Here is a 14,258-nt window from a genome sequence, read left to right as displayed (position 1 = left end):
ATTTCAAACTAACATCTCCCATTCAGAATTTGATGGACTGGTTTATTGCTTTTTTTTGGGGGGGGGTGGTCATCTCTGACTTGCCATAGTGAATTGCTCTCCTACATGTTTTATGATAGATTACTTGTTTCGATAAAAGATATCTGAAAAATCTATTTCAAGCAAAGAACAGATCCAGATTTTCAAACATTGCTTTTTAGAAGAATTATTGATAGGGGTAATGGGGTCATGAAGATTAAGTCAATGCTCTGAAGAGATGCAATAAATCTCTATGAATTTGCATTTGTTTTTTTGTGTTTAGGGAGTGACCATTCCAATCAACCATGCTAGACCAAACAGGAATCTCACATATACAAAGAGAGAACCTCTCGGGTAAGTAGTATCCAACAAGTTGGAACATAATTTTGTTTAAAAGATACCGTAAGTAACGGTGTATTAACTGCACCCGTGTATTAACCGCACCCCCAACTTTGGACTAAAAAAAAAAAAAATTCTCACATTTACATGCATATTTGAGGTATGAAGAAACAAAATCCAAGTTTTTAAGATTTCAAAGTATCCAAAGAGATTACCAGTATGCAGAAATCTGCTGTTCTTGATCAATTCATCTGCAAATGTTAGAAAGAAAGAACGGTCCCGACAATATTGCATCTTACACACTCACTGACCTCACAGTCACAGAGTACACACACACAAAGCACTGCCATTACATTGCAAACTACGATACAGTACCAGTCATGCCAGTACATCTTATCAAATTATGATGTGTCTTTCCCAGCGTAGGAGGAAGAAATATTCACATTTCTTGCATCACAACCTCACAATCACTTTCAGAAATTTGATGTCTTAGCATGAATTTTGGATACAGGATTACAGGAAGGTTCAAGAAACAAAGAAATTGACACTTTTTCCAATTGTTTTTTACGGCTTCGTGCCGTCTCTCTCATGTGTGGTTTACAAGGTATCTTATGAAATTAAGCAAACAGGAAGGAAAAAAAACAAGCTGGCATGAAACGGGACTTTGAATAGCGCCAGCTTAAGTCGCACTATAATGACATTACAACGCAATCTCTAAGCTCACTCAACTCTCGATCAGCGGTGACAAAATATTACCGAGTATGCTTGGCGTTTCTTTTAAATTAGCCAGGGAACTTCACTACTTGGAATCAAGAATAAAGTCAAAATTAGTGTCATGAAGGTGGGTGCGTTTGTTATGGACAACATTTAATTTAGATTGTAATAATCGCTTCCCATTACCCGCGGTTCATACCCCTCTAAACGACATCGCCTAGGCGGCTACTCCCGGCCACTCGATGTGTTGTGAACTGGCAGACATTGTACATTTACGGGAGGGGTTATGGCGGGCTGGCTCAGACCCGTCACCGTGTATAAACCGCACCCCGCCGAGAAAAAGGTGTGGTTAATACACCGTTACTTACGGTACACAAATTGAGTTTTATATATCAGGTTTATGAGTGTAGAAAAGGATAACTGGAAAAATAAAAAGAGGTTTAGAGAATATACAATTTGTTGAATAACTATAAAGATTCTCTCAATATTTGAATTGTATCATGTAGTAATGCAAAGTTCTGCTCAATAACTACAAAATCATGTATAGAATGATAGTGATACAGCAGTCTCTTCTTTGGTTGGTGAATTTTTGTAAGGGAAGGGGGACAATATTAAGTTCCTAAAGCACTACCAATATGTAGATTCTCTCTTAGGTTCCTTTCTTAAAGTAAGAGGGAGGTGCTTGCTTATTAGCCATTATAAAACCAAGGATTTGACTAATGTCAGACCTGACAAAGACTGCTATCACTGGTGCTAATCTATTTTAATGAACCTTCAAATGAATCAATGCTCTTAGTGCAGAAAGTTTACATCTCAAAAATAGCTAGAGAATATAATTGGACACCCATCCGTTTTGTTTCTGTACAGAGTATGTGCTATTGTTGTTCCCTGGAACTACCCCCTCATGATGTTGGCATGGAAGATGGCTGCTTGCCTTGCTGCAGGAAACACTGTAGTCCTCAAGCCTGCCCAGGTTACACCTCTCACTGCCCTCAAGTTTGCTGAACTAGTCGTCAAAGCTGGATTCCCTCCCGGTGTTATCAACATCCTACCTGGCTCAGGTGAGCTTTCACACCATAAAAAACACAAATGAGTATGATACTGAAGATGCATAAACCTATTGGTTTATGTCATGAGAAGATGTATTAAGAACCATTTGACAGATCAAGTTACAACTTAATTCATCTATACACATCAGGGTGACATTGATTGAATCAGATGTGAGAGTTTCAAGGTCAAATTGCTTAATAAATAGTAAATAATTAACTTTCTCAAGTTTACTATAAAGAACCAATCTGAAACTTTATGCTTGAAGGAAGTGCAATATAGGAGTCAAATTTTGTTTCATGTGAGTATTATATTTTGCATACATTATTATGAAAGTATTTGATAATGTAAGGAATGTAATAAAGTATGTGACATCTGGCAATTGTCAAGGCATACATGAATCTTTGACTAAGGTCAATAGAGAATTTTGTATTTTATGTCATGAATTTTGCTCACTTCATTACTAGCCTTCATTAGATTTGATATCTGAATTTTGTTTTTTATCTCTCTTACTGGCATTAGCCAGGGGGACATGACAGTCCAAGATTATGACCGTTATGTTTGGGAAGAGAGTAGAGAAAACTGATAGCTGAAGTTTAAGCAATAACTAGACCCAATTTTGTCTTGCTTGCTTAACCCATAGCTAATAATATTCTACTTGTTTGTATGATGTTGTCCATGTCGAGATTTATATAAGGCTTAATACCCTATACTTGGGACCTTCCTGAATGTTGTAAGGCTCTCGAATTATGACACAAGAAGTTCTTAAAGTGAAGTTAAAAAGGGGAAAACATGTTTTTTAAGAATTGTCCAAACAACAAATTTTTCTGTCAATGATTGATTTCTAAATTTGCAATTGTGCATGTTTATACTTTGTCATTGTCATCGTTTTGATAATTGATTTTTAAAATCCTGCTTAATTTCTCAATACTTGATCAGGTTCCGTGTGTGGTCAAAGAATGGCTGACCATCCTGATGTTAGGAAGCTTGGTTTCACTGGCTCAACACCCATTGGTATGCAGATCATGAAAAGGTAATTATTACCATGTAGTTGATCTTATTTTGGTTTGTGGGTACCCTTTCTCCTGATAAATACTCCCATGGTCTAGTAACAAGCCAATCAGTCTTCATTTTGTTATCAATTTTTTGACCAGCCATTTCAGCTTATCACCAGTTTGTCCATTTTTAGCTTGTCCTACAAGCTTTGGCTCATTTTCACCTCTACTAAAATAAGGTGGAAACTAACTTGGTCTAATTCAAATGATTAGACCAAGTGCTAATAAGCCAAGATGTCATTAGACCAACTGCCAGCTATTTGCAAAATGAAATGTGGACCAAGTGATATCTACTGGATTAACCCCTTGTCTACACTCTTTTCTCATTTTGTTGGTACTCTAGAAGTAATGGGCAATTCCAAGCAAAAGTGGACATTTTCCAAGCTAGAACAACATAGAATCCAATCAATAACTCAAAATTATGATAGCCATTTAAAGTTCACAGAGTTTGAGCAATATGTTTTCTCCTCAAATATGCATTTCCATTTTACGTCACTCCGTAACCATGTTTATGAATATTCATTTCTCATTAATTCAGTGGATCAAAATAACAACTGTTATTATTTTAAAAATTGGGTTTCAGCAACAACTGTCAGGTACTATTTCTTTGCAAATAACCATTTAAATATGGGTGATATCTTTATTTGAATGCTAAAAACTTGTTTCTGAATGACACTCCGTAACCTTGGAACTGCCTTAATGAATAACTCCAGGTCATAGTTTAACGAACATCACACATTTATATTGTGACATTCATCAAATAACTCTAACCCTATAGTGAATAGTAGAATCTGTTTATAGCATTGAATATGTGATCAAATCACACCACTTGTTAATCTCATAGAAAATTACCCAGGATAGTTTAACAATGATTTCCTATTGATCCAGTACTAAACTATGTCTATATTGGTATCGTATGTTACAGCTGTGCTGAGAGCAACCTGAAGAAGGTGTCTCTTGAACTTGGAGGCAAGTCTCCTCTTGTCATCTTTGCTGATTGTGATATGAGTGCAGCAGTCAGACAGGTCAGTAAATACACTATGATTATAAATTGGGTATTTGGTCATATGAATAATATGCTATATGCATTTAGCTCCTCTCTACAAATCTCCAGTGAAGAGAATTCAGCACTGAAAATTCTAGGTCACATACTGTGCATATAAAAAATACATTGTCACAAAATTTTTCTGCGCAAAATATAATTTCATTTTGTCTTGGTACATGGAAAATTACAAAATCCTGTATGTATAAACTGAACATTTATGTTAAATGTGGAAATATTCCTGGAAGATTCAAGTCTGAGGTAATATACACCTCACACTTGGCAAGAATTAATATGGAAGACTGTATGTTAATCATGCTTTCAAAATGTCTTTTTAGGGACTTGGTTCAGTATTCTTCAACAAAGGAGAGAACTGTATTGCTGCTGGAAGATTGTTCGTTGAAGACACCATCCACGATGAATTTTTAGCAAGAGTTGTAAGTTACTGCCCATATCTCAAGTACTAAGAAATTTTTCTTTCGGCATCGATTGAAGTTATTATAAGACAGCTACTGGAAAGTAAGGGGAACTATCATTTTTATCCATTGTTATGGTGATATCTTCCCTAGACTCTTTTCATGATGCTTTAAAAATAATGACACCCCTCTACACTGTCAGTCTTTCAGATTATTTGCTCACAGTGCACACACATAATGTTTATTCTTTATAGAACCAATGTTACAGATGTTCGGTGTATATACAAATAAGAGTGGTTTCATTTACAATAAGCGATGATTTAAAAAAAGATGTGTATCCACTGAAATTGAAGATGAACCAACGGCACAGCAAGTCCATAGTTGTAGATGAGAAACAAATGCTGTCTCATATAGATAATTTGTAGATATAATGTTAAAATTATCATGATTTCTTGAATAGGAATACTTGTGCCCTTTCATTGGTGATGATCTACTGCTGGTATCCCAAGTTTAGCATGCACGCTGTGCATTTCTTTCAAGTACTCGTACTGATTTACTTCACATAGGATGAATGTGACATATCTACATTCTATGTTCTTTATCTCTGAACTATTTATTCCTGATCAATATCTACACTCTTGGCTACATACAGTTTAACTCTCATAGATTCACCCATTTGGAATCATGTGTTTTTACATGGATTCAGTTCCTGATCCATCTAAAGATATTCATTTTAGTCATTACTCATTTATGCTCATCATTGAAGTGCACACATCATGTACACAGCTGTTGATTCGGTTAGGGTGTAAGAAAATATCTGACCACCAGCTCTTCCCATCAGACAGACAAAAAGTTCTTAAGAAAAAAAAAATTAATGCATGCCAGGTACTGTAGTTCAATACCTTAGGATTAGTATGTCAGCGACTTTTCCATTAGACTATCAAAGTTAAATTATTTGATTTGACCAGGTGGAAGAGGTCAAGAAGATGAAGATTGGTGACCCCTTGGACAGGTCAACATCACATGGACCACAGAACCATAGAGCTCATCTTGAGAAGCTTGTTGAATACTGTGATATCGGAGTCAAAGAGGGTGCTACATTGGTCTATGGAGGCAAACAAGCTGATATGCCAGGTCAGGAAACAATCATTAATCAACAGGATTTTAGCTGTTATCATTTTAATAATTTTCATCATTGACCAAGAAACATAATGAAAGAATATTAAAGATACGTTGAATAGATAGTTGAATAGACGTATACATGTACTTCACATGAAGTTAATTCACCATGAATACATGCGTGTACTGTTTTAATGCTTACAGCTGATGAGAGCACTCATATTTAGTTTGTTATTTTAAAAGTTTATTTAGGAATGAGGTGAATAGATTTTAACTCCTGATGGATTAGGCTGAATCTGTGCATTATGTTTTTGTTTGATGAAAAACAATCCACAATAACTACATTGTCACATGAAAGGAAAGTAAAGAAATCCCGAAGCCATATGTTTGATATAACCTTGATAAAGCTATACATACGATAGAATCTCTACCAGAACAAGAGGAGATAATACACAACAGAAGTCAAATTGATTTAAAACCACAACCACCAGCCTTGGATTGGATAATGACACGTGGAATAATTTTTTTCTTTGTAAATTTATACTGGAATAAATCGGATGTAATGAAATGAGTCAAAATATTATTACTGAATTGTGTCATGAATCCACAAGGCAATCGAATCCTTCTTTCAAGGGTAGGAAATAATTACTTTTAGGGACAATTTTTTTTCATCACATTGGGATGGTTGCTTAATTTGGGGGACTTTTTAATTTTAAGGGCTACTTTTTTTGCGCAATGAACAATTAAGGAATAATCATTTTGCTGTATGTGGTGCACAAATTTTCTAAATGTTCTTGAATATATTTCTGGCAGATCTTGGGGAAACCTTTGAAAAGCTTGTCATCCTGAAGCTTTCAATTTTGGGAGTTTTAAGGGCAATTTTTTGCTGCCATGAAGGCAAAATCACCTGTCCCTCCATATGTATTTCCTTCACTGCAGAGAGTAGTGTTGAAGGGTTATAGAAATGAGCTTTCAATTTTTACCTAAATATATTAAGATCAATAGATTCACATCCCAGTGTTAATGAACCATGTTGGAGGGAAACCTTGTTTTGCAGTGAGCATTCAAATGTATTCTATTGCTACCTCTGCACCATTTACAGATCATGCATTAATATCGTCCTTTTTGTGATGTGCACTCCTGTTTGTATGTTGAGTTTGAGCCTGTAAAAAAGGGAATGAAACGAACCCAATATTTGCTGTTACAGGTCTATACATGGAGCCTACTGTATTCACTGATGTCACTGATGATATGATGATGGCTAAGGAAGAATCTTTTGGACCAATCATGATCATCACAAAGTTCTCTTCCAGGTAAGAATTACATTTTATTCCTATCTTGTCTAGTTTCTTGAGCTGGCTTTGATAAGAAACATACATTCTTACCTGCTATAATCATATTTCTTGATATAACAGGAGGTGTGTCACATTGAATAATGTGGCGATGGAGATTACTAAAGTATTTGTAATAACATCATTGTTGAATTCTTCAGCAGAAATCAGTGCCCTTGAAAAGGGAAGTTGTGAACTGTTAGAAAAAAAACAAAGAAAGAAGGAGAGGAACGATTTTAAAGGACATGTCGAAGAAAAGAAAGGAAATAACAATAGGCCCAACGAGTTGGCGGTAATAGTCAAATATTGACTGGTCGCCATTAATATTCAACAAACAACAACAACAAGGTTTATGAATTGATTCTTGAGAATGGTATATAGCATGGGTCTTTTGTTTAATATCAATAGAAAGTGGATGGCCAGGTTGGTCAATACTGTATGCATAATCTATTTATAAAAACTGGGGGTTAAAAGTTTGAGAAGGAGAAATGTAGGCTGTAGTCAAGGTAATATCCCTCTCATCCATTGGATTTTCCAGTGACATTGATGGCATGCTGAGGAGTGCTAATGGTACAGAATTTGGTTTAGCATCTGGTGTCTTCACCAATGATATCAACAAGGCCATGTATGTCAGTGAGAAGCTGGATGCTGGTACTGTCTTTGTCAACACCTACAACAAGACTGACGTTGCTGCTCCCTTCGGTGGATTCAAACAGTCTGGATTCGGCAAGGATCTAGGTGAGTGATTTTTTGAGGGAATAGTGTATAGTAACTCTTGGAAGTTCCTGTAGATTCTTTTGGGACTATTTAAATGTCAAATTGGAATTGGTACCTAACCCATGTTTTGTAATATCTTTAACCTCATCTTCTGCAGGCTTAATAATTATGTGTGAGGCGAGAGCGAATTCAAAAAGTAAAACTTTATTCAAAGTCAGAACATTAGCTGAATTGATATTTAATGTCCAACTTGGAAGCCAGGCTTGTAGGAATCCCAATCAGATAAATCTGTTGTTTGGACATCAGTGAGTTTGTCACATATTATGATACTTCTCATATTTCTTTAAGCACAGATCTCTAAACCTTGGGCGGAAAATACCGGTAGCGGTAATTACCGGTGGTAAATACCGGTAAATACCGTCCGGTAAATAAGATGGGCGTCCGGTAAATATGTAAAAAACGGGAAATATGATTTATAAATTATTTTTTTCAATAATTTTAGTTGTTTTTAACCTCAACAAGTGAAAATAAGTGTTCTGAAATAATTAGAATCACAAAACTCATAGTAGAAACACACAGATAAAATCCATACTGCATACATGTACGTACATGTACCCAAACACACATAGGATCTAAGTCCACACATACGGACACAAACTCAAATTATGTTCCTGGAAATTGAATAATCATATTAAAACATATTTCTCCCGGGGTTTAACTTTTTCCTTTAACCCTAAATCTCCCAGGGTATTTTGATTCTTGTCATTCCGGGGGGGGGGGGGGATAAGATCTCAGCCGCGAATTGTGCCATCACAAAAATTTGCATGATGGTAGAGAATGACGTAATCTACGCAGTTGCATTGGTAAATTTCACTGAATTCATATACATGTATTCTTATTTTAATTTATTCATGAAATCATACTTTTTGCTCTGATTCACTAAACTAGTCTAGAATGCAATTTTTTGCTGAAAATCTAACAATTGTGAATGAAGAAAATTCTGGTACCAAGACCGATTTCTTATGTATTTTATTGTTTTTTAAATTTCTCTTGTATTTCTTTGTTTTTTATTGTTTTTTCAATGGAAATCGTTCCAGACTTAATTCTGATCATAAACAAGCAAAGTTAATTAAGTTTAATCAGTAAAAAAGAAATAATGATACATTTATGAATTTTGGCTAAATACACAATTTGCATTGGATTTGTACATGAAATCACGTTTATGAGCAATTTTGGGTCTGACATGCACTTACATAATTTTGCGTAATGTCGTCACCGTGTACCCGGGCGTCACAAATTTGGTATCAAAATATGCGTGAGACTTGAAAGTAAAAAGTCAGTGAGCAGTGAGGTCAAAAAAATTTGCGCAGCAGATATACAGCGAAAATTGTCGAGGGGGGGCATTATGCCCCCCGAAGGAATTAGGGTAAGAAATATAAAATGAATTCAATAACAACATAATTGGCATACTTTTAGCTACTGCATGTTTCATGGGAAATGTAAAATAAATAACTTGTACAGTTTGTCATATTCATATTGATTGAAAGCTATTGTAAACAAATCAATCTTGGAGCATGCTCCATTGTTTCCCTTTACAATAGCTTCTTCTCTTTTTAATCAGTCACAGTGAGATCAACAAAATTTCAAAAGAACGTCTGGTGCACATTGAGACAAGGATATCCTCGATATACATGTACATGTATGACCAAGGAGATGGTATGATGAAGAAAGATATAGCAGAGATACAATGTAGTGACATCAATGAGGATGACAGAGAAATTAAAGAATCTAAATTAGATGTATATTTGGAATCTTTTAGTATTTTATTTTTTCCAGCATTTCATGATAACAGACATAGATAACACCCAAACACAAACATAAACACACACACAAACAAACACACACACTCACACAAATGGTACACACCAGAGCAACCATACTGGCCACCTTTCTTTTTATATTCAAAATTTGACAATCCCTATAGAAAACTGAGTGGAAAACTATATTTCCCAGTATTTCCCGGTGAAAAGTGGTAAATACCGGAAAAAAGCGGTAAATACCGGTAAATACCGCTTATTTCCCGGCGTCCGGGAAATAAGCCTCCGAAGCGGGAAATATGCCAACCATTGATCTCTTTGAACATGATTAAGTGTAGATTGCAAATTGCCCGTGGAAATTTTCGTATAGAATGCAACAAAATTTTAGTTCTTTTCCAGCAGATTACCTCTCCATTTCAAAGTAACCATTTTCTGAACAAACATTTTTATACTCCTATTTCCTTTCTCATGCATCAGGTCAAGAAGCTCTGAATGAATACTTGAAGACCAAAACGGTGACAATTGAGTACAACTGAATGCCATGCTAGCCAGCCTGTTAGCATAAACTGGTTCCATCCAAACACAGCATTAAGTCATCTCTTTAACATGGAGAATGTCAAGAGAGCCTGACTAGAGAACCAAACAGAAATGAAGCTAGAATCACACCATCACTTGGCAAAAAATGAAGAAACACCTTTCACATCTTATTTTCTCCTGCCATCAGCAACTGCGCCTTTTTCATTGTTTTTATTTTGTTCTAAACCAAATTATGATTTGAATAGTGTATTAAATACTGATATTTTTTCCTTATTGTTTTCAACATTTCATTATAATAATTATAGTTATAGATTTATTGGAACTACATCAATATTTTTATTCAATTTTCAAAAAATCACTTGCAACTGACTAAAACGATACATTGTGTAACAATGAGTATATGAGACATGACATATATGAGGAACAGTTACTGTTCAAGATCTGTTATCGTACTTGGTACTCTTATTAAAGTTGGCCTCAAGGTCTTTTATTGGGAATTATGAATTCATATATGAAGATGATTTATCACTCACTTTCCTTTGGAAAATAAAAATTAAAAGACCATTTGTTAATAATACTTAGTAAATGTAAACATTTCAAAAATTATTATTTGATAAATTTTGTCCTTAATGGGCATTGTTGCCATTGACGTTTTACCATCCAACAAAAATTACCTTTAAAATATTTTTCATGTGTTAAAAGTATTCATTGTAATATTTATACATTAGCAGGGAGTTTACAGGCAAAACGTGCCATATCCTTATGCTGATGCAGTTGATATATTACATGGTGTTCATTTTGATCAGCTGCAATCCAACAGAGCAAAGGGATATGGTCCTTCATATTGAAGGTTTGAGTTGGGATTGAAATTTCATTTGGACCAACATCATGTATGGAGCACTGAATGAAAAGTATTTTACTTTTTGGATAGTTTTTAATTGTGCTTTTGTGTGTTAACTAGTTACCAAAGATACTAGTAATGCAAGAAGGTTCTTGACTTGTAGTATGGGTATTATCAGTTTAACTGCTTTGTATCATATTATTCATGCATTGCTAGAATGGAATCGATCAGATATGTAACTACTGCAAGGTCTATGTTATCTTTTTATTTTAATTGTGTGTGTGTGCATAGTGATTTGGAGAAGAAAGGTGTTAATGATAATGCAATTATTCCTATTTAAAAATATGGTTAAGAAGATCTTTGTTCACCAATGTGAACAAACCCTCCCCTCTCCAATTATTTAGTTCTTTTGATTCATTTTACTTATAAATATGATATCCTTTCCGATATGGCTATACTGCTCTCGGCAGGTCAAATACTTGCTGAGCAAGCTTTGTTAGGTGACTAATGAAAATATTTAAAGTATCTTGTTCTTCCTCCCCTTTTTAAAATGTCTGTCAATAAATTGATACAACACTTCTTAAAGGGGTACTCCAGGCTGATAATATGATTTTAACGGATAAGGTATAATCGGACAAACAAAACACTGAAAATTTCATCAAAATTGGAGTAGGAAACACAAAGTTATTAAATTTTAAAATTTTGCATTATTTGTCGTGAAACAGATCTATGCATGTCTTCATTAACATGCAATACCAAAGCTAATGTCACATCTCCACTTATTCTTTGTGAATCACCTCTGACTTCTGAGTAAAAAAACGACTTCAAAATTTGCCATTTTTCATGGCATATTTTATTTACAGAAACATCATATGATTAGAGCTACTAAGTAGTTTTGCATGTAATTGAAAGTACATTTTTATGATGCAGAACTTCTGCCATCTATAATTGTACCTTATGTGTTGGGGCCTGTGCAGTGAACTTGCCTTATGATTCATTTTTTAAGAATTTTACAATTAGGAGGATTGTAATTGCTTTGACTGTGATTATATTATTGATGTGAAGCAATCATGAACAATATGTTGAAAGTATACTTATTACTGAATAAAACTGTGTGCCAACATTGGAGTTAAGAAAAAAATAAAATGCATGTATATACAGAACAAAAGAAAAAAAGGAAAAACATTTTCAAACATGTAGATATCAGAAAATCCTAAATCAATGCATGTATATTTTTATCAAAGTTGTATGATTTTCTCATGTAAGAGTAAAATGTGTTTTGTGTAAGATGTAGACCTAATGCGTTAATACTCTTGTCTACCTTGGAAAGCAGCTGTCATTTTCACAGTTTTCTATAATTATTTTGATACTCTCTCAGTATTACCTAAGCTGCCATGGTGAAAGATTCTAGTGTTAAGACCTCTATCACACTGTAGCGATAATTTATTCAAGATTTTATCACACAGACAGCTAAGGTAATTTATGTTTCCTGTTCTATTTTCTGCAGTTGTGGATTCAAACAAATAGTATGGGGGTTCTTTCTTGATATTCAGTTAGGTCATTATCCTACTTAAAGCCCTCAAAATACTTTGGAAGGTACTTAAAAAAATTGAATCATGAAAATATGTTAAACATTTTCATGCCCACTTGAATGCAAATGTACTCCACTTCTAAATAGCCATTACTAGGTAAACGGGCACGTTTCAAAATACTTTGGAAGGTACTTGAAAAAAATTTAATCATGAAAATTATGTTGTCAAAAATTTTCATGCCCACTTGAATGCAAATGTACTCCATTTCTAAATAGCCATTACAAGGTAAACGTACACGTTTCACTGCATTATGGAATTGTTAACAAAAATATTTTCAAGCAAACATGCATTCTTTTATCACAAATGTTTATTATGACACTCACATACATGTGGAACATTTTTATCTCTCCCTTTTTTTTAGATCTGCAATGTGTTTCTTTTACATGTAATAAATGTAAGTTTTTTTAATTCATCTTTTTATTCATTTTTATTCATCTTCTAAAATGTAGATATATTCTATTCCACAGAACAACTTGAGAATCAAAGTCCTATCTATCTTTCTCATGTCTATATTATTGTCTCTCCTGATGGTGAAATTTTTAAAGATCTTCATGTCTTTACTTTCATTCTAAAAAAAAATCAAGACATTTGCAGATCATGATGAAGGTCCAAATATCAAAAACTAATTTGATACAATTTAACCCTTTACCATATGAGAATATGGAGAAACATGTTTGAATGGATAATTTTTCTGTTCCTTCATATTTGTTATTTTTTGTTTGATTTGTTTTCATTTCTTTATTTCTTAAACTTAGGAGATTAGTATTATAATTATGTATCTATGTTTGGAAAAAACATAAAAAAACAATTCTGAGGTATAACATGTGTGTCATTGCCTTAGTAATACTCTGTAAATGAATACATAACCTCTTGTAAAAAGAAAGTCATTTATCTCTGTGAAGACAAAAAAAAGATAATGAATAAAAATTTGATCCCAATTGAAGAACGTGTCTCATTAATTCAACTCTATTGTATTGTTTTGTGTGTTCCCTGAAGAATTCATGAAATAAGATTGAAAATGCACCCAGTTTTTTACCTGGAACACTCACACATACGCATATATATATATATATATACACCAATGAAAATGATTAAAGTGGTGGTGGTGGTTGTGCAAATGGTAGCAGTTGTGATGAATATGGTTATGGTGGGTTGAGTTGAAAGTGACGATGGTGATTGAAATGGTGATGATCAAGATTGGCAGTGGTTTGTGATTAGTCGAATTCTGAGTTTTATTTCAATCGTAAAGTCGAGTCATTATTTGAATGGAACATAGGGGGCGGTAGAAAGAATTGCTTGTGTGTCGGACCAATAAATATAGCAGAGCTGAATCCATGGTCCATGCTAAGGACTTTGGTTTCAATACTGGGGAGCGTTTCATGAAAGGACTTGTCAGACGTTTTATCCGACAGTTACTATAGTAACAGTGCTTCTCAACCAATCGGAATCCAGGAAGTTGTCAGATCTGACAACTTGTCGGACGAGGAAATATTGGTGAAACGCCCCCAGATCCGCACTAAGTTTTCTAGAGTGCAATAAACTGGATTAAGTCTATTATCGAGTTTATAGATTTTTGGAATTGATTGCACTATTTACATTGCCTTCTTTCAGTACACTCTTAAAAAGTAGTTAGAGCCGCGTAACCTGGATGTAATTTCTGGTCATATATTTCC

General features: G+C 34.3%; 1 protein-coding gene across 2 annotated transcripts in view; it reads left to right on the top strand.

Moving 5' to 3' along the window:
* The window catches only part of LOC121411075 (mitochondrial 10-formyltetrahydrofolate dehydrogenase-like), a 29,200-nt gene extending 15,721 nt beyond the window's left edge, over positions 1 to 13,479 (top strand). For both annotated transcript variants that reach the window (XM_041603569.1, XM_041603568.1), the window contains exons 14-22: positions 302 to 372; positions 1,939 to 2,132; positions 3,058 to 3,151; positions 4,099 to 4,198; positions 4,554 to 4,652; positions 5,600 to 5,765; positions 6,958 to 7,063; positions 7,620 to 7,819; positions 10,093 to 13,479. In XM_041603569.1, the coding sequence (XP_041459503.1) occupies positions 302 to 372; positions 1,939 to 2,132; positions 3,058 to 3,151; positions 4,099 to 4,198; positions 4,554 to 4,652; positions 5,600 to 5,765; positions 6,958 to 7,063; positions 7,620 to 7,819; positions 10,093 to 10,151 (1,089 nt within the window). In that variant the 3' untranslated portion in view covers positions 10,152 to 13,479. The remainder of the gene's footprint in view (positions 1 to 301; positions 373 to 1,938; positions 2,133 to 3,057; positions 3,152 to 4,098; positions 4,199 to 4,553; positions 4,653 to 5,599; positions 5,766 to 6,957; positions 7,064 to 7,619; positions 7,820 to 10,092) is intronic.
* The last annotated feature ends 779 nt before the right edge of the window (positions 13,480 to 14,258 follow it).

This window comes from Lytechinus variegatus, chromosome 3 (assembly GCF_018143015.1).
Source record: "Lytechinus variegatus isolate NC3 chromosome 3, Lvar_3.0, whole genome shotgun sequence".
In the NCBI taxonomy this organism is placed as follows: Eukaryota; Metazoa; Echinodermata; class Echinoidea; order Temnopleuroida; family Toxopneustidae; genus Lytechinus; species Lytechinus variegatus.
Note: the sequence above shows the minus strand (reverse complement) of the source record. Positions and strands in the feature narration are given on the sequence as shown.